We start from the raw sequence: 21,045 nt of genomic DNA, 5'->3' as shown, positions 1-21,045 counted from the left end.
AGGGACAAATAAAAACTCTTTTTAGTAGACAAATCAGTGTCGCTGGAGAATTAGGTTTTCCACTCGAGAAACTCTGAAACAGGCGAGCAAGAAAAAGCCTGCCCATAAGCAAAGAAGGTTGACCGAAAGCAAAGCCGGGAATACGCGGTGCGTCTAACTACCCGGCGGATGGGTTTCTCCTTCCGCTTCCTGGTACGCAGGCGCGAGCGCGGGAACTGGGAGTTGGTTTTGAGCTCGGTGCAAGCTTACCTGGGTTCCCCTCGGGCCTTCTTGCAGGTATGGAAGGGGAAAGACAGACAAACTGCGTACAGAGTCTCCTCTAGCAAGGAAAGAAGCGCTTACGGGAATTAAGGAATGTCGTATATCATGCCCGACGTGGGTAGGAGAGGAGTCTTCTTGGCGGGACTGAGACGGGCTAGGGAGAGGTTTCTGTGAAAGCTGCTAAGAGGGCGAGACCCCTTCTTAAAACCAGCCTGGCGACTGGAGAGAAGGAAAAGGAGGGATCTTTTCATTCTCACCAGGTTATGTAGGAAACGGAGGGAGGATTGTTATGGACATGTTATTACACACAAATCGCCGGTCTTCCTTCTCGTGAGTAATTTTTCGGCAGTGTTGATCCTCCTGATAGCAAAGGAGTGTGTACAGAAGAGGTGTTCACGGAGGACGGTCTGCACTGCAGGGTGGTGTGGCTGGAAGTGGGTTATGGTTCAAGAGCTGTTGGGTGTGTAGCATAGTGGTTGAGAACACGAGTCAGGCTTTGGAATTCCCCAGTTACAAATCTCAACCTTGAATTTGGGGGGGCAACACTGTAGGCTACCCACTGCCTCTCAGCCCACCCACCTCTGTTTTTAATGAGATAACACCCACTGTCGTGTAGAGCAGTTGTGATACAATGTAGATGAAGTGCTTTGTGTATTGGAGGGAGGGTGTTGTTACTTAATACTGTAATTCCTGGTTCAGTTTTCTTCCAATATCATCTTACTTGTTTACTGCACTATCAAGAATCTTCCAGCTTTGCTAGTTGCCACTTTTGTTGTCTTAAAATATTGTTACTTACCTAATATGTATTCCCTGATCCTTCTGTTCTCAACTGCATTATTGTTAAAAATGAATGTTGTTGCATAGTGTTATAATTTAATGCTCTTCACAGCTACTATATCTGGGTTTCTATGATATATCATATAGTTCCTGATTTGTCTTCTATTGCTTGTGACAATGACTTTATGATTACTGGGCATGATGCATCCTTTGAGTTTCATCATAATAAAAGGCAAAATGTCCCAAACTTCTGTATTTGCATTTGAAAGGATGAAAGTAATCACTTGTGAAATTGCATGGCACAATAAAGAGCCAGTGTACAGCTTGGACTTCCAGCATGGTACTGATGGGAAGATCAATAGACTGGCTTCTGCTGGAGTGGACACTACTGTTCGTGTGAGTTACCAATATTACTCTATAGTAATATGGCTAAAAGTTGCTCAAACATTTGTAACAAGAGATGAGCTAATTTCAGAAAACAAAATGCTTCAAAAGTTTGTATAAAGTAAGCCAGAGAGGTTATTCTTGAATATGGTCAAATATGTTGGTTATTATGAAATCTATTATGAAGTTCATTAGCATCTTGTGTTTAAAAGGCAGATATTACAGTCTCTGTACAGTGATCTGATCAAATATTGTACACAATGTAGTAAGTACTGTAGTTATTGGATTTCTATTGAAGAAATGATTGAATTGTAAAATGGTTAGACTGACATTAATAGCTATATGCAAATTATGAAGACAGCCACACACATTGTTATGGTATGTAAGCCTTGCTAAAAATCACTGAAGTCATCTGCATAGAAGTTTGCAACATTTTTGGAAACATCTGCCTATTTTCTATGACTGTGGTCTTTTTAAACTAGATATGGAAAGTAGAAAAAGGACCAGATGGGAAGGCAATTGTGGAATTCTTGTCCAATCTAGCTCGCCATACCAAAGCTGTGAATGTTGTACGTTTCGCTCCCAATGGTGAGATTCTGGCTTCTGGTGGAGATGGTGAGTTATGAAACCAGCACTGAACCACTGAAATGATTTGTGGCTGTTTTACCTTGTATATGTTTATCTGTCTTATAAGACAAGAAAATAATGGTCTTGTTTTGGTAACTTAGCTGCTGAAAGGCAGAGATAATTCTTTTTGCAATTCCAAAATATTTTGCTTGTTCCCATTGCAGTGGAACCACTCCACAGCAAAACTGATTGGAAAATCACAGACCAAATAACTTGTCTGGAAAATCACAAAAATCTGAGCAGATGTTCGCACTCTATTTACAACTGTTTTTAAGATTTAAAATACAAAACATAAAAAAATGGGGATTGTTGGTTGTTTTGTGTAATGTACCATCATGACAAAATAGTGAATAAAATGTTTCATTTGCAAAGATGAATGAAATTTAATTTCATAGATGCTGTAATATTGTTGTGGAAGTTGAATGATAAAGAGCTTGAGCCAATTGTATTTCAAGATGATGACGATAACCAGCTGAACAAAGAGAACTGGACAGTAATTAAAACTTTACGGTAAACCTTAATAACTTTTCATCAATGTTCATTCCTACTTGGGCCAAAAGCAATAAAAATCCAGTATTGGGGGCAGTGGGGACTCCTCTCATTTCTTCCAGATTATTTTGCTTTGATCTCCCTGGCATATTCTTGGGTGTTTTAGCATCACAGTGCTATTTGTGCTGTGCTTTTATTCTTTGTCTCTTCCTGTATCATGTCCTGCTAGAGTAGAAGCAGGATATCGGTTGACAAAAGTTGCCAACTAATAAATATTAATTACTCTCTCTGTATTTCATAGACAGACATCTTGTGTCCTAAAGGAAAACGTGGAAGTTCAGGAGAGGGTTTTGATTGTTGTTTATGCTTTTTCCTTGCAAAAAAAGAAAAGTAGTAAGGGTGAAACTATCCCCACATCCCATAAACTGTCTGGGTGTGTATGGCACATACACACTATCCTTATGCTGCTGCGGAATGTCAATGACAGCAGAAGCCAGCTCATGGGAATCTGGGGAAATTATTGGCTTAATATAGAAGATGGTACAGGGCTTCCTACAGAAGCATGCATGTTTAGGGAATGCGGGATTTGAGTCCTGCGACATCTAAGAGAACAAGATTTTCAGGGTATACACTTGTGAGAGTCGAAGCTTCCTTCTTCAGATACACAGAGGAGTGGAGATCGCAGTCAGGAGGTGGCTGGGTGAAGCAAAGAAAGGTGTCAGAATGTAAAGGTATAGTGCAGATTGGTTAAAGTAGAAATTAGCATCTGTAGTGAGATAAAAATTCTGTGTTTCTACTTGGCCCTGGGGTTCCATTGTTCTGAACTTGTGAATGAACACGAATTCAGCAGCTTTACCTTGTAATCTGCCCTTGACATTTCTTTGTTTTTTAGGTTAGCAGTGAAATGTCCTGGAAGATTAAAATGTTCTCCTATTGGTTTTTGAGTACTGTGATTTCTGTTGACAGATTTATGTCCATTTATTCTTCTGTGTAGGGACTGACCTGTTTCTCCAATGTAGAGAGTGGGAGGGCATTGCTGACACTTGATAGCATATACGACATTAGAAGATGAACAAATGAATGCACTTGAAATGATATAATTGGTGTTGTTGGGTACAATGATTGTATAGTCAGAGTGAATATGAGGACAGAGTTAGCATCTTAGTTTGTTGCAGTACATAGTTGTAAGTGAGAAGTTGTTTAAGATCAGGGGGTTGTTTGTGGACAAGAAAAGATTTGAGTATTGTCCAGCATAAGTTGCAAGTTGTTAATGATGCGCAGAATTGTTTTGAACTGAGAGCTGTGTGTGACCACCAGTGGCATTTTGTTGCTGTTTGATTTGGACCTGTCTTGTAGCAAGTTATTCCTTGGTATCATTCTGGCTTTGTTTATTTGTTTCCTTATTACATCAGGTGGTTATTGCAGTTCCAAAAATGTCTGTTGTAGATCCTGCAGGTGAAAATTTCTGTCAGAGGGAGTGGAACAGATGCGGCTTTAACATAGAACTTAGCTATAGAAGATGGATTGTTTGGTGTGTTCAGGATGATGACTGGAGATGTATAGATATGTTTGCTGATCAGTAAGCTTCGTCTAATAAGGTGGTTCTTAAGCTTCCATCAAGTACATATCTAGAAAATGTACTTTCTGAGTAGATTTATTCATGGTCAAGTTGATGGTGGGGTGGGAGTTGCTGAAGGCCTAGTGAAATTCCTCCGGTGCTTCTTTCCCATGTGTCTAGATGGTAAAAATGTCATCTATAAATATCAAGCACAGGAGGGATGTTAGCTGGTGGTAGCTGAGAAAGCACTGTTCCAAGTCAACCATCAAAATATTGGCATGTTGTGGTGCTGTGTGAGTGCCCACGGCTATGCCGTTGATTTGAAGGAATAAATCTTTGCCAAGTCTGAAATAGTTGTGAACGAGGATAAACTGGCAGAGCTTGATATTGAGGTCAGCTGTGAAGTTGTCAGAGATGGTGTTCTTAATGGCTTGTAGTCCATCTTTGTGGGAGATGTTGAAGTATACAAACTTAACATTCTTGGTGGCCAAAATAGTGTTGCCCTGGAAGATTGTCAACTGATTGTACTTCTCTCAGGAAGTCTGTGGTGACTCACACATAATTGTATCCATACACCCCAACAGTTATGGTCCCTGTGCCTAAGACAATAGGCCATCCTGGATTGCTAGGCCTGTGTATTTTGAACAGAAGACAGAAAGTAAAGAGGTCGAGGTTCCTGTAGTGTGACCATATAGATTTGTTTTTGTATGTATTGGCTAATTCCTTCAAAGTCATGTTTAGTTTTCTTTGGTGTCCCTGAGTGGGGTCTGAGGTTAGTTGTTTGTGCAAAGTAGTATTAGAGAGTTGTCTTTCAGCCTCCTGAATGTAGTCAGATTTGCCTATGATGACAACTGTTTCTTCTTTGTCATCTTCTTAATCATGAAGTCTGAGGCTGTTTATTGCAATTCTTTCAAAGCGGTGAGGTTGTGTTGTGAGAGATGATATTCCTTGATCTCGTTAGTTTGGGCCTGGCGGTGAAAGCATTTTATGTAGACATCTAATATGGCATTGTGACCATCAGGGGGATCCATGTAGGGTCTTTCTTCTTTTAGTGTTGGGTGGGTGATCGATACGTTGCCCATTGGAGGGTTGAAGAGATGGCAGTTGGTCAGCAATAGATTGTGAATTGTGGTATTGTGAACATGCTCCATCCAAGTTGTGTTCTGAGGCTTGATGAAAGTACTCTTTCAGATGCAGATGGTGAAAAAAGGCCTCCCAAGTCACCACAGAATTGTATTGTCTTAGTAGATTTAGTGGAGAAGGAGGATAGTCCTCTGCTGGGCTAAGAGCGTATTGCAAAAAGTTAATATTGCTTGAGTTGTTGTCGGAAATGTTTTTCAGTGGCTAGCTACTTTCTTTTCTCCAGCTAGCATGAAGACCCTTGTTTTATACACAACTATAGCAACTGGCCTGATCCCTGATCAAGGACAGTGCACATATTTTCACCCAAGGTCCTTTGCTAGAATGATGCAATGTAGGTGCAAGACCTTGAGGCGATGACATCATTGCACCTGCATAATTCAGTCCCAGCTTTGAAACTGCAGAGTTATGATGACTCTGCTGGCTTCTGTCACAACCAGAGCCTGAACTGAACCAAGAAACAGACTGGGTCTGACAGTAATGTTTTAACGATATTGTTGCGCTTTATTCATAACCGTCTTCCTCTTTATCAGATCTTCTTTATTATATTTGATTCCAGAGGTCACTTAGAGGATGTATATGACATTTGCTGGACCCCTGATGGAAATTATATGGCATCTGCATCAGTTGACAACACAGCTATAATGTGGGATGTCAGTAAAGGTAGCTGTTAAAGTCATGTTTTTTATGTAAAAGCCTCCTTTTTTTCCACTTTTTGAAGGGCCAGACCAGGTGAGGCATTGGTACTCCACAGAACTGGATGTTTTTATGTTATATTTAATTAGCGGGCATGCAGGTTCCCAATTCTAACTGGAACCGTAAGAACAGTTTAAGACTCCCCGACCCACCTCCGGTGCCATTGTCCTGATTTGAAATGGCCACACTGTGGCAGGCATACATTCACTAATTAATGTCCAGCTTTGCCCAGCAGCTCCTGGGAGTCTTCAAAGGCAATGCTCAGGGCTGGAGTACATATGTGAATGTAAAGCCACACAATACAGCTGGCTGCACTGAACTGGAGAAAAGGAGCAGTATTGACCCTCTCTGCCTCTTTTGTTGGAGGAGCCTCAAAAACCTCACTGAAAGAAAATGAAGAGAGGAGCAATTTCACTTGATTCTCCTTCCTCAGCACAATAGCCATGACATGTGGCTTTCTGTTCATGCAGATTCCGCCCCCCCTGCCCCCCCCATCACCTTTTCATGGTTCACAGATGATAGCTTGTGGATTGGAAGAGGTGAGAAAAACCTGTTTCCACCACTATTGCATAGAATTCTCTCCTATGATTCAGCCATGAGTATGTTTTTGTAAAATGGGAAGAAGTATAACCAGTCACTGAGATGTGCAAAAGCAGATGATAGATATAATGTGAAACACTGAATATGTTAGTTGCTGTAGAAATAATATCTTTGATTGCTTTTCCAAATGACTAAACAATTAATTCTTTATGCTACTACTAGGGCAAAAAGTTTCAATTTTTAATGAACACAAAAGTTACGTTCAAGGAGTAACATGGGATCCTGTAGGACAGTACATTGCAACTCTTAGTTGTGATAGGTGAGTTACTATTGCTTGGAAGGTAAAATAAACCCTTAATTGTATCTTTCCTTATGGTACCACTGTTTTCTGAAAGTTTACAATGTGTAATATTTAGTGACCCTTCAAAAATGAAATTAGCTGATTGTATTAAAGTACCAGTTTCCTTTGAGGACTCCTGCATATGCACAGACAAAACTGCTATGAATGATTGCACTCCAGTCAGTGCTAATTTGCTATCTTATACCATTTAAATAGGAAACATAAGCTTTAGAAGGCAGGTGCTCAGATGACTGTACACACAGTGCACAAGATGAGAGGAAGTACTTTTTTATAATTAATTTTTCTGTTATTATTTTTAGGGTGTTGAGAGTATACAATACACAGACCAAGCGCGTGGCATTTAATGTTACCAAAATGCCGTCTGGAGGAGGAGCTGAAGGAGAAGTCAGTAATCTTACAAGGCTTTTTTTTTCTTCTTCAAAATGCTGCTGTCTCGTATTAAATCCTGGCCAGGGAAATCATTGGAAATCTCCCTGATTACAAATTCACATTCCCAATAGAGTGGCTACCTAATAGAATGGAAGATTTATTTTACGAAAATTATTTAACATTATGGCCTCAGATTAAAAAGGATCTTGCAAGATCATCTTTGCAGTTGTCATAGATAGGTAAAATTAATACCATAAAGACAAAGGTTATATCTCTGCTTCTCCTTCTGTCTGAGAATATACCTTGTTTAGTTCCTGTCCAGCTGTTAGCATCTTGGCAAAGAGATGCTTTCTAAATTCATTTGGAAAAGTAATAATCCCAGGGTGATTTCTAGGGTTTTCTAATGAGATAAGAGTACAGGATGTTTAACATACCCTAATTTTAAAATCTTTTATTATTCTGCAGTACTAAAAGTTATCTCAAAATGTATTTATGCAGATATATACCAATCTTGGTTTAATATAGAACAATATATACACCTTGGTACTCTTTGAAAGGTGATATGATTAGAAAGGATTGTCTTTTTTATCCCAGCCCTTTGATTGAAGAAGTAATTAAAATTTGGAGCAGAGTAAGAAAATTTGTAAGCCCCCAGATACTGTCTTTTGAGAAAATGGCAATAAAAGATATATACTCAATTTTGCTATATTATGAAAGAAGGAAAGTATCTTAAATTTTTTAAACTGTCAGAAAAAAGAGTTGTGATATGTTAATTTCAGTATTTCCACCTATATGGAGTCTTAAATGGCTTTGAACCAGCTTTGGGGGGATAAAATATATTTTGATTTCTATAAGAACAAATATGAAAAGTTTGTTATCAGCAATCTATTTAAAACTTTGATTATTTTAAAATAAATAGGAAAACATTATTGGTAGGATAACTGTTCCCTGTCCTGGATAGCTCAGGTGAGCCTGATCTCGTCAGATCTCAGAAGTTAGCAGGGTCAGCCTTGGTTAGTAATTGAATGGAAGACCTCCAACAAAGACCAGGGTTGCAGAGGCAAGCAATGGCAAACCATCTCTGTTAGTCTCTTGCCAGGAAAACCCCTCCGGGACTCGCCATAAGTCAGCTATGAGGGCACTCCCATCCACCACCAGGATAACGGTTAAGTAATGGCAAAACATCTTTTTAAAATCAGTATTGGCAGAGGGAGCTGGAGTGTTCTGTACATCTGTTTAATTGTGGAACATTGTTATGATTATTATAAAAGAGGAATTGATATATTTAAAAGTAAAGAGGAAAGATTATCAATCTCATAAATTGGCAACTATGGCATTGTTTATTGAAATGTCCTTGATATTAACTGTGCTAATCTCATTTTATGTAATTCGTCTTGAGTCTCAGTGAGAAAGGCAGACTATAAATGACATAAATAAATACATTTGAAGGAGTAATGCTGAGATTGTTATTATAATAGGATGTGGAGTAGAAGGCACAGTGTGTGTTTTCTTTCACCAATGGTCATGTTGTATCTTGAAGTTTATGTAATGGCATTTTGTTGGATTTGATCATTTATAAAATTAAAAAACCAGACACTTCTCTGCATCTAAGGAACTGATCTCTGACTCTTAAAAGCTTATGCTGGAATTAATTGTCTGTAAGGTACCACTGAACTCCTGTGTTGGTTTGCTGCTACAGACTAATAGGCTACCCATCTGTGTACACATGCTTTTATCATTGGAAATTGCTATTGAACAATTGAGGATTGTTTCAAATACGAGCTACAACCTTTCAGAGTACTGTTCCCCAACTGTGGGGAACAAGAATCCTCTGTCCTTTCTTAATCTTTATAGCTGTTGCCTTTAAAGGAAGGTGCAGGACAAGCACTGTGCATATAAGTACAAAGGCCTGTGGTACAGCTGTATCACTTAAGGTGGCCTCACACTGTCTCTTTCCTACAAGGACATAATCAATGTTGAGATTATTATGGCATGAAAAATAACTGGGGACAAAATTAACACAATGTGGCAAACCATTTTTGAAGCTGGGTTAAACTCATACTGTAAATTTTTAATGAGTGAAGTGACCCTTAATGCCAACAGAATGCAAATAGGATTGCTAGTTGCTTGGAGAAAAAAACCCCTGTCCCTTTAATAGATGCTTAGTGGGAAGTTATTTACCAGCTGGTGTTACTTACTTACATGTCATTAAAAATGTCAGCATCTAGAGTTGTAGATGAATTTGTAAAGCTCTCTGTCACTGCTCCTAGGTCCTCGGGCGGGTTTTCCTGAACAAACACGCTCTGTGGACAAGAGAACTTTACCCTTCAGGGTAGACCATTGCCACCAATTAACTAACTATCTAACTAACCCTAAGTTCAGAGACTAAGGAAATAAAGTCTCCAGCCATACTGAAGTCAGCCCTGCAAAGTAGCCCTGCTGTTTGCTGAGTTCCACTAAAACAGTTAACTGATAGCTGAGCCAAATAGGTCAAGGTGCTGGATTCAGATTGAAGCCCAAAACCCAGTAACATCACAGAAGGATAAAGATTGATATTTATTAAGAATTGTGCAAAAAGTTACTTACATAGAAAAGTGTGCAAAAGTAGGAGAGTGAAACAATGAAGACTACTTAACTAAAACCTAAATTACTTTGCAAGATCCTCTGCCTGATAATGCAGATGTTACCTTGTAAAGTCAAGCCTCGGAGTCTGAACAGAACACTTGGGGCCAGCTTTCCAGTCTAGTCCCAAAGAGTGAAGTTAGAAACTCCATTTTTATTCCATATCAGCCTGCAACATTGAACCAGTCAGGGATTTGCATGAACGTGAACATGTTCATGAACACATGAACATGACCCTCTGCAGCTGTCATGTCACCCATCAGAGCAGTTAGCACCCGTCTGAGCTCTGATTTTTAATGAGGTGGAATGCAGGCCTTGGTCTTGGAATGCAGTGAGATGGAATGCAAGCCCTTGGCTTTGGTACGCCCGTGATCTTACTGGCACCTGGGTTCTGCAAAACATGTCCAGGCTTATCTCTCTAGGAACTGTTTTCCACTGCATTTATCTTAAGCTTCCCAGAATTATCCTTTAAGGCCTAACCAGGCACATTTGCCCTGGCATGAATTTGGCCAAGAAACAAACTAAGAGTAGGCTGTTTCCTTGACAGAATCTAACTTTCTTTTTACTGAATAAATTTAATTTAAAAAAATCAGTGTCCCATTTTTCCACATTAAGCCTTTATTAAAGAGACGAAACATTTTTTCTTCAGCCATATTGGCAACTCTAAATGCAAACAAAATCAACAGAACCCAACCCAGAGTATAAGACTCAACTTCTGCACTGACCATGTAAGTAAAGTATGGTGGTAGTCACTGTCATAGTTCCAAGGCACATGGAGATATTTTTAGCAGTATTATTGTTAAAAGGTGGGAAATAGTTCAGTGTGACAGTTTCTGATACTGGAGGGTCATATCTAAAGAGGAACAGGAGCTACTTGTAGACATAGAGTTGTGATCCCAAATATGGTGATCATGATGAGTTTCCCGGCACCTGTTTGCTTCATCCCTAAAGCAAAGCGACAGTTGAGGCTTTCCAGCAGGAGGTGCTCCGCTGAACCCAGTAGGTATCATTTTTCCACCTATAAGAGCAACAATTTGGAAACAGCTGCCTCCAGCATAGGAGGATACTTGGCTTGGAAACTCAGTATTTTATGACTGGCCCACTCCTCAGTGGCAGCCATTTTGTGGTGAACTGGTCTCCACTGCCTGTTCTCAAAATTCCAGCAGTGTCCGCAGGCTGAATAAAAACGGGACCCCTGCTGTAGAGGATGCTGCCTAGCTTTCTGAATAAAGAGGACCACAAATGGATATATCCAGTTAACTGCTTGTTTAGTAATTAAAAATAACTGGATTTTTTATTGTGAAATTTTTCAGGTGAAAAGCTATCGAATATTTCATGATGACAGCATGAAGTCGTTCTTTCGGAGACTTACTTTTACTCCTGATGGCTCTCTGCTTCTTGCTCCTGGTGTGTGCAGACACTTTAATGACTCCATAGTGATTTGCAGTGGAAGAAAGTATTTTGTTCTTTTTGCAAACCGCAGGTCATTTATATGTTAGGATTAGAGATGGGCACAAAATGAACCAGGGAACAAAATTCCGTACGGAATGGCTGGTTCGTTTGCAGTGAAACACGCGTTCCATGAGAATGCGTGTTTATGGAACAAACTAATTTTTCCAGCTGTTCTGTGGCCAGGTTCGGAGTTTCACAGACCTCACACCCGTTTCAGCCCATCGGCTGAACCCAGTGCGGGGTCTGTGAAACTGACAGCCCCTGTGCAGGGGAAAGGGGCTGTCAGTTTCACAGACCCTGTGCGGGGTTCAGCTAATGGGCTGAAACTAGGGTCTGTGAAACGGACACCCGAACAGCAGGAGAAACGGGCTGTCATTTCACAGACCCTGCGCTGGAACCGGCAGGGGGTCTGTGAAACTGACAGCCTCTTTCTCCTGCTGTGTGGGCTGTCAGTTTGTCAGTTTCACAGACCCCGTGCTGGAACAGTGCAGGGTCTGTAAAACTGACAGCCCCAACAGCAGGAGAAAGAAGCTGTCATTTCCAGCGCGGGGTCTGTGAAATGACAGCTTCTTTCTTCTGCTGCCAGGCAGCAGGGTGATTGAAATTTCACGGAACCACGAACTGGGAAAAGGTTGGAAGTTCGTGGTTCGATGTTCCATGGAATGCTATGAATCACGTGGTTCGGGGGTTTTTTGTTCTGTGGAATTTCTCTAGTTAGGATTTATTGCCACGCAAATTTCTATCTTCTCTACCCTCCCCACCTCCAGTAATAATACACATATGCCAGTAATAATATACATTTGTGTTGCTGTATAAATATAAGAAAACAGTAATGGAAGTTTTCATTGCCTCTCATTTAAGCCACATCTAATTGTAATTTCATTTCTGCTAACCATTCAAGTCCCTGTTTACTGGACATACTGTCTGGAATGAATTGTATTGGGAAGACGTACATAGTTTCCCCTTCCCAACTTGGTTCTTTTCTTTCCATTTAAAGATACTCAAGATTCAGTATTTGAAGCATAAAGGCTGCCCCATTATATGTGAGCCAAAACTTCTTGCAGGAAGTGGTACAAGATACCAAATTCAGAGAACCGTTTTTTTTTTCATTAAACCTCTTAAAGAAAAACGTATTTGCACCCGTGATACAGTCAGCCTCTTGCAGAGTCAATACATTACTTACAGTGTAATCCTAAGCAGTTACACTCTTCAAAGTCCACTGAAGTCAATGAGCTTAGAAGGGTGTAACTCTGTTTAAAGTTGCACTGTTAATCATTGTCTTGAACAACCTGTATTGACTTGATCAACATGACTGACAGGCTTTGTCAGGGGATCTTTTTAGAAAAGTTAAGTGCAAAAGTAACATTTTGGCATTTCTTCAACTTTCTCAGCTGGCTGTGTGGAATCAGGAGAAAATGTAACAAACACCACTTACATATTTTCTAGAAAAAATTTAAAAAGGTAGGAATTTATTTGAATGAACATTTGCCCACGTATTAAAATTTATGTCATAAATGTCATTTCTTAAAAAGCTATAATTTCTTATTAGGCCTGTTGCACATTTGCCTTGTCCTGGGAAGGCAACGCTAGCAGTTCGTTGTTGTCCAGTCTACTTTGAACTAAGATCTACACTTAGCAAAGGTATTGTAAACACTTTGGAATGAGTATTGTATTGCAGATAAAAGGTAAATCTAACTATACCATCAAACATACTATTTTATGTCCTATTTTAAATAGCTCTTTTGAGTTGCTTAATGCGGTATTTCCTCATAAATGCAGTTTACTAATTCTGCAAGGCCTCTAATTCTTTTACATTTCCTTCAGTATATTTTTTAGTATGTGAGAGAAATAATTTTTAGCATGTGATGCAAAAGAATTGTTATTGGTTAAATGATGGGGGCAGAGTTCCGAGTCTTTTTACAATCTTAAGCATTTTTTTTTGGTCTGTAGCAACCCATGGTGTTGGTCCTGTTCAAAAAATATCACAGATGCTCAGGATCAAAGTAGAGATGAAGAAGCCCATAGATGCATAAGAATAATTTGAATGTTTAGAATGGGGTTGAGAGGATCCCCGAATTTGCATAAGTATTTTACATGAAAATTGAGAATTTCCAGAACTGTTTATAAACAGATAGTAGGGCAGAACTTTTCCCAGCCTTATCCCTCTTGCACATTAAAAGGAACGACTTGTTCTTTAGCTACATCTGTTTTCAGTGCTAAAGCATGGGATTGGGGAATATTTCTGATTACAATAATGTGCTAGAACAGTTTATACTACTCCTGAAGAGGAGTACATGTGAAAAAACATCATTGACATGGAAGTAATGTGGCTTCCTTGTGCCAATGAAAAGGCTTCTATTTGTATGAGACAATTAAAAAAAGGATGTGACATCTTCTAAATTACAGATTCTAAAGTTATACAGTAATGTTGTTTGAAAAGCATGAGCATCTGAATAGAAAATTCTTGTAATTTTAAAACTCTTTGTATTTTAGAGGATACCTCTCAGAGAACTGGGCTAATAAATCTGTCCTATCGGTTAGTTTTTGCTGTTGCTTCAGAAGACTCTGTACTTTTCTATGACACGCAGCAGTCCTTTCCTTTTGGTTACGTATCCAATATACATTACCATACTCTGAGCGACATTTCTTGGTAAGTACTTCTTGTTGCAACAAGTTGGGCTGTATTCTGATAGAATTATGTAGTAAACAGACTTCCATCTCTCTGAAGTTTACATTCTCAGCACCATCAAAAATCTTGTAGATATTCCTAGACCAGAAATACAGCTGCAGTTTAAGAGTCTGTCAGAGTGCTAATTTAATATCAATGGCAGTATTTCATGTACTCTGTAAAACTGAAGACTTGCTTGACATTAGGGTTTGGGTCCAGTGGCATCTTAGAGACCAACAAAATTTTCAAAGTGAAAGCTTTAGAGAGTCAGAGCTCCTTTTTGCAGTTCAGTTATGGGTTTCAGTGCACGTATTTCATTTGGCCTCATCTTGCGAATGATTTTCAGCAACGTTCTGAAAACTGTCAATGGGTTCAGCACCACTATCACCTGTCTAACGTCAATAATGGGAAATGTCCGTCTTGAATCCAAATTCTGGATTGCTTTTGGACTTGAGGAGCTCCTGTCTTCTTTTATTTTTAGCAATTTCACTTGCTATCTGAATCTCAGCTGCAGTAACATCTTCATTCTCTAAAGTTCCAAGATTTCTCTCTGTGCATACATGACTGGATGGTTGAGATCAGTAGTTTCTAGCATGATGCTGCATCTCTTTGCACATGAGTTTGATAGTTTCCTGCACTTTCAAAAAATCAGCTAAAAGTATTTGTATAGAGCACACAGAGTATTAAAAGCAAAATTAAAAGCCTCTTATATGTCGGTACTGTATGGATTAGTTAGAAGCAATGAGATTTTTAAGTATGTTCTCTATATGTATATTTTTATTACTGGAGAATAATTATGGCTGTCTAAACTTCTTCTGTTTCCATGAATGTTTCCAGGTCTAGTGATGGATCGTTTCTTGCTATTTCTTCTACGGATGGATATTGTTCTTTTGTGACTTTTGAAGAAAATGAACTTGGAATACCGCTGAAAGAGAAACCAGTTTTAATCACAAGGACTCCCAACACAGCAGAGAAGAAAATAAAAAAGGGTCACTCGCCCAGTGTTATTTCCCCAGTTCCTAAACCGGTAGATGGCACTCCTCCTAATAGAACTGTGGATCCAAGCAGCCCTCCTGTGCAACCCAAGACTCCAGTCAATATTAAAGACTTGCCTTCAACCCCTGTTAGTGTTAGAAATATTCCAGTATCTTTTTCAGAAGAGAAGAAACCTATGCAGCCTTCTGGCCACAGCTCTAAAGTAAACCAACCCAGGAGGATTACACTAAATACTCTTCAAGCGTGGAGTAGGGCACCAAGGTAAACTTGTAAAGCAATCAGTCATCTTTTGAAAAGGTGGTATTTCTGAAGTGAGGCAAATTAGTTTCTGTGAGTTCTTAAATATGGTTTTCATGTTTTCTGTCTTACTGCTTCCTTGAGTTTTGTGTAAATTGTTAACTGCTTTGAACATACTGGGGAAAGGATGACATAATTTTTTAACAAATAAATGTTACAAAATAAATATTAATATAAATATTCCCGTGAGGAAATTGAGAGCCTGGCTAGACCATTCTGTGAGTTCTTCAAAGAGGCTGCCCTGCTTATAGGAATTAAGCAGCTTTTTGACAAACATAAGTGCTAGGAAGCTTACTAGATTGCCTCTCTTCTTGAAGGGGCCCCAAGAGGGTGCCAAAGAAATGAAGGGTGGGAGGAAACAAGCTGAGGAAAGTGGAGGTGCAAGAAACTGCATGGATTTTTGGAGAGGCTGTGGCTTCAAAGATGTTCTTCATTTCTTTTTCTTTCTTTCTCAGGAGGGTTGCTTTGATTCCTCTAAAGACAGATACTCCACACTCAGTAAATACAGTCTCCGCACCTTCTTCCTCAGAAACTGTTCAACATGGTAAAATAACTTAATGTTGATAGCGTATCAATAATTATAAAAGAAGGCTGTTTTTAATTGGTTTTGACCCAGTAGCATGATTTAAATGTATTGACACCATAAGAACAATCCTGGAATACCATCACTGGCTCAGTCATTCCCTTCCTCCTCCCTCCTTTTACTAATTGAACTAACTAGCAATTTCTTGGCTTCCAGCAAACTGTATTTTGTCATTGTCAGGAGAGAAGAAAATATGCATTGGCATAACACAGGCTTGTTTACAAGTTGGGGGGCAATTTAGATCCTCAGACAGGGAGGATCTAAATGTGACAAATGTTTGGGGAAAACAGAAAGAACATTTGAACTCAAGTGTCACCTTTTGGTCTTGCTGTCAAACGTCAAGAAGCTTTGTTTTTACTCTCCTAGTCCTGGGGCCCTAAAAATCAGCAGTCCCAAACTCTTGGTACTGGATTTTGGCAGGGAACATTAGCAGAGATTAGCAGGGAACATTAGCAGAGATAGTATGATTGTTGCTGACAACACACTCCCAAGGTGGAAGTGTCAGCATGGTTTTGCTCTTGTCTCCTAGAAGGGGAAGTATTGTCCAAATACCTTTTGCCTCTTTGCATCCGCTTTCCAAGAGGGCAGGGTAAATTGTCTGTGTAAGTACAGGCTTAGTTAACATTACCCCTTTCATTTATTTTGCTTAGTATTCTTATTCTTTTAACTCAAATATTCACAATTATTTGTGTTAGGTAAGATTTATGCTTACAGATCAGTTTTCTGTGAAAGGTGGAGAGCAGGAGGAAAGCAAGCCCGAGCAACTAGGGCTGCCCTGGAGGAGGCCTTGCAGCTCTGTATTTTAAAAAAAACTACCTATCAGTTAAAATGGTTTTAGCAAACACAGGTTTAAAACCCATGGAAGCTGATACTTGTAGCTTGGCTCTGAGGGGCTGGGGGCAAAGAGTTTTCCTCTCACCTGGGGTTTAAAGAGAACACAGGCCAGTTCCTCTTGGGCTGTCCAAAGCAGGAAGGCTACAGGAGGGGAGGGCAGTTTGCGGTAGTCATTGCAACTGATCCAGCAAACAATGTCTTCTACTTGCACTGCAAGCCATGAACAAACAGATTTTCAGAGTAAATGCAGAGCTTGATGGCTAAAATGTTCCAGTAAGCTATTGTTTAGTGCTAACCTCTGGGTTGGTGCAGGATAGCAAAGAGCCTTCTGGAGTTTTCGTTCAGGCTTATTGCTAAGTGAGCAGTGAATGTTTAGCATTTCATCTAAGCCTGCTAATGGCTCACATTTTGATTCCTTACCCCCTCCCTGGTCTATTGCATTTTGCAATGGCACCCTGTGTGCACTGGCACAATGAATGTTTCCCATCAATTAATGTCATAAATTTGATGGAAGAACTGAGTATTCAGCATTGTTATCCCAGTATAAGCTGAAACAGTACTGATTTTGATTTTTGTTCAATATTTCAGAGAGACCATCACCACCTGAGGACCCTCTGCAAAATCCCCCAGCATCTAAGCGTCTTAAAACAGATGAAACTGCCAGTTCTGGATTACTTGAAGATAAAAAGTAGTTTAAAACCACCACCTTAGCATACTATATGGATGGCTTATGCTTTACAAGTCATAGTTGTCTAAGTAATAGACTTGGCAACAACAAAGTCATGTGAGAAATGAGTCACTGCAAAGAATCAAACTTGCAACAATGCTGTCCAAGCATTCTAAGCAAACTGTTGGGTTTGACAGGCCATTGAGAGTTGGGGGGGGGGGGGTGTCTAGGGAATGCAAATAACACGTGATTTCAAATGTCTGATTTCATTAACTTTAAGTAATAATTTTTTTATGAAAATTTGTATATCTAGTAAAGAAAAAGTTGCTGTTCAAAGGATAGCTTGTATTTTCTTCATAATTTAGCTTCACAAGGAAACTTGCACAATGAAACTGTTTTGCTAAACTTCCAATGCAATCAGAAGCAGAGTTATGTCCTAAGTTCATTGACTTCAAAGGATTTTGAAGGATGTAATGGTGCTTAGGCTCAAACTTTAAGTCATTCCATCGGCTTTCCAAGTCACTTATATGGGAAGTGCCTATCTAGTCAGCATGTCTCAGTTATGTGCAAATCTCAAACCATCAAAGGCATTAATCTGCTAGCAAGTGAAAAAATGCCAGTGTTGAAGAATTTTTTTATGAGTTAGAGAAGGTAGATTGGAAAGAAAAAAATATAGTTTAATATCTTTATATTAAATGTAGCCAAAGTACAAAACAGTCCGTCATAAGATTTCTGTGTGATGCAAACATGAAAAATTGTTGCATAATGTCACTATATGTTTCTGGTTTTTTAAAGAACAATTGCAATAATATTAAATAAGTGCAAGGTCTTCATTTGTGAGGGTTTTTTTAACTTATTACAATATATGATTACTATAGATGTAGTACATAGAATAAAAGATAACTTCATATTCAGATTTCTGTCCATTCTTTAATTTCACTAACTCATTTTGAACACAGTGCTAGGTTTTTGCAGTATTAAGTAGTCTTAATTCAAAATGAAACAAGTTCAGATGAAAGAAAAAGAAATGGAAACGGATCACAAATTGCTGTATTTTTTATCTTACTTTGCGTGATTGTTCGAGTGGCTTTGGTAGAATCTGTGGATTCAACTGAACAAGCCCAGAAATTGGTGTGTTGACTGGGATATTAACTTTGCCAGCTGAGCTAAAATAAGCAGCTGCTGAGATGCCGTGAGAACCAGATTGTACAAGACTCGGTTCCACACATATTGGAGACGCCCTCATCCCAACTGCACACACAAATCATGCTGTACAGGAGTGCTCTTCCTTGAACCCTAGTCTGAAACCTCTCATTGGAAATCTCTAGAATGCATTGCTGGTTACTGACCAAGCATGAAAAATTACCTGCAACTCTGACAAACAAGAAGACCAGTCTCATGACTGATAAGAGCTCTGACTGGTATATTGTTTTGGGATAATGGAAGATGTTATGTGTATGGGGTTTTCTGGTCCCCTAGATGCCAAAGTAAACAATGAATGAGGGGGAAATTAAGCCACACCTATGTCTCCACCTCTGAGGAGTGGGGTGCCACCGCAGCACCACCTCTGCTCAAGGAAAACAGTATAAAAGTCCAGAAGGAGGGTGGGTTTGGTAGCAGCTTTTCTTTTTAGGCCAGAAGCAGCCTTTTCTGTTTTCTGCCAGCCTGCGTTAAGGATGTCTTGAGGTCTCCAAACGCCCTATCCTTACCTCCTCGTAAGTTTCAGGAGTTCCGAGGGTTGAGAGGCCCACAAGCCTGTGAGAGTCCTGTCTCTTCAATCTTCCTTGGATAGACAACTATGAAACTGCATCAGCTTGCTTGCTAGGAAACTGAAGGGCAGTAGGGTAACAATTAAAGGTTTATCATTTAGATTTAGATCTGCTAAAACATGCCTTAAGCTTACTTTCATGTTTGCAACTTTTTGTTTCAAGTGTATTTCCAATGCCTTGTGGTTTATGGTTCATTACTGCCTAGTGTGTTCTGTACTGGAAACTGGTTTATTTGCTAATACTTATGCGCTGCCTGTTCATATGTTTATATGTCCCATATTTTCTGTAGCCACATGCATCTTTCTGATAGTTTTGTATCCATGTTTTTACATATGTATTCATGTATCTGATTCAGTTTGCATTATGCTTTTGTAGTGTACTATGAAGTAGCGTCTTCCAATAAACCTCTCAGTTCATATCTGTAACAGTTTTGGAGTCTGTCTTTTCATACTGACAGTTGCATACCCACCAGGATAATAACAACCCATAAGAACAGAGACCTGCTTAATAGGAACAAATTAATAAATAGTGGGTCACACACAGATTTTCCTTTGCCACGGCAATCTGCTGACAGGAATGCTTTCTAGAAGTATGAAGAAAATTTTGTGGTAAAAATAGTGATGAGCCACTCTTAAGTAGTTTTTATATAGCAGTTATTTCATAGACTGACTTTCATCTCTGAGTATATTGTAGTAAGGTACAGTGAGCTTTCATAGATGAGTCTGCTTCATTAAGTGCATAAAGAGAATCGTAGGGGTATGTAGAGATGACTAAGAGTATAATCCTAAACAGAGTTACTCCAGCGTAAGCACATTGAAATCAATGAGCTTAGACTGGAGTAACTCTTAGGATTGTACTGTAACAATGCTAGACTTAACTAAAGTTCAATGTGTTTTGTTTTACTCCCATTTTCTTCTCCCCTCCCCTGGAGTTGGGAGGATCTGCTCCTCCCCCAGTTTTATCCTCACAAAAACTATAAAATAGGTATGACTTGAGAGACAGAAGCCCAGAGTTACCTAGTGAGTTTTATTGCTGAGTGGCATTTTTAGCCTGTTTCTCCTCAGTCAGATCAAATGCAAAGGAGTCATATAGAAAGGATGTAAAAAAATTACGTATACTTACAACTATAATGTAATACAATCATACACAACAGTATTTTGTTAGTGGGATAAATGATTTCCCTTTTTCAAATAATAAAAATGACCATTTTCATAAACTCCATTCTGTCATCTTTAATACACTGTCACGCTAATAGAAATGTTGGTCTGTTTAACGCAACTCCCATAATTACCTCTGTGTGTAGTTGCCTCTATTCTGGGTGTGGGTGACTCAAAGGTGTGATTGCCACATGAGGGCAATATAAGATTAGTCTGATAGGGTGATGATGGTTGCTCTAGTAATAATGAAACCAGTTTGTTTTTCAAAATTAGATTTGTACTTCACATAATCCTAAAAGTAGTTTATGGCAAGCAAGAAAAATCCCAAGATACCACACAATTCAAAAACTGGGAAATAATTTACAAAAACACTAAGCTGATCTGAGCTGTGTTAGCTGATCTCAGGTTAAAGGTATCACGTAGCTTTTGTTTTGGGGAATTGCTATGAAACAGTTACCTGCTTTTCTTGGCCACTGAGTGTCACTGTTTCACAGGAATACTGTTTGAGAGTCATGTAGAAATAGACTTTTGTTACTAATTGATTTGTTCTAAATTGCAATATGAGTAAATCAAGAAGTTAGCTAACATGCTGGAAATTTACTGCACAGTGTCGCTTCAAACAACAGTGCTGTGAAAACAATTTTATTCTCTTGACAGTTGGAGTGGGGAGAATTCACTATTGCTTTCTCCTGCCTTGTAGTGTTTTTTTTTAATTTAACACCATTCATAAAGTCAGATTCATTGCATTTTATTCTTTAGCCAATTATTGAATTTCAACCTGAATTTTTTCACAATTGT

The 21,045-nt window shown here is 39.1% G+C and overlaps 1 protein-coding gene across 2 annotated transcripts; it reads left to right on the top strand.

The window, feature by feature from the left end:
* Nucleotides 1–201: 201 nt before the first annotated feature.
* Nucleotides 202–19,485, top strand: CHAF1B (chromatin assembly factor 1 subunit B). 2 transcript variants are annotated; one of them, XM_054973852.1, is made up of 14 exons: nucleotides 202–276; nucleotides 1,308–1,434; nucleotides 1,905–2,037; nucleotides 2,445–2,559; nucleotides 5,796–5,899; nucleotides 6,695–6,791; nucleotides 7,133–7,217; nucleotides 11,138–11,231; nucleotides 12,668–12,737; nucleotides 12,826–12,917; nucleotides 13,770–13,926; nucleotides 14,782–15,201; nucleotides 15,693–15,781; nucleotides 17,243–19,485. In XM_054973852.1, exons 2-14 carry the CDS (start codon nucleotides 1,309–1,311, stop codon nucleotides 17,344–17,346), a joined length of 1,686 nt encoding a protein of 561 aa, XP_054829827.1. In that variant the 5' UTR covers nucleotides 202–276; nucleotide 1,308; the 3' UTR covers nucleotides 17,347–19,485. The 2 variants fall into 2 exon arrangements, with proteins under 2 accessions (XP_054829827.1, XP_054829828.1); XM_054973853.1 differs by lacking the exon at nucleotides 202–276 and adding an exon at nucleotides 299–379.
* The last annotated feature ends 1,560 nt before the right edge of the window (nucleotides 19,486–21,045 follow it).

The sequence above is a fragment of the Eublepharis macularius genome, chromosome 3, assembly GCF_028583425.1.
Source record: "Eublepharis macularius isolate TG4126 chromosome 3, MPM_Emac_v1.0, whole genome shotgun sequence".
In the NCBI taxonomy this organism is placed as follows: Eukaryota; Metazoa; Chordata; class Lepidosauria; order Squamata; family Eublepharidae; genus Eublepharis; species Eublepharis macularius.
Note: the sequence above shows the minus strand (reverse complement) of the source record. Positions and strands in the feature narration are given on the sequence as shown.

Coding starts and splice junctions, on each gene's coding strand:
- CHAF1B (XM_054973852.1), top strand. CDS start 1,309: ATGAAAGTAATCACTTGTGAAATTGCATGGCACAATAAAGAGCCAGTG. Junction 5,900..6,694: donor AATGTGGGATGTCAGTAAAG/GTAGCTGTTAAA, acceptor TGCTACTACTAG/GGCAAAAAGTTTCAATTTTT. Junction 12,738..12,825: donor TCTAGAAAAAATTTAAAAAG/GTAGGAATTTAT, acceptor ATTTCTTATTAG/GCCTGTTGCACATTTGCCTT.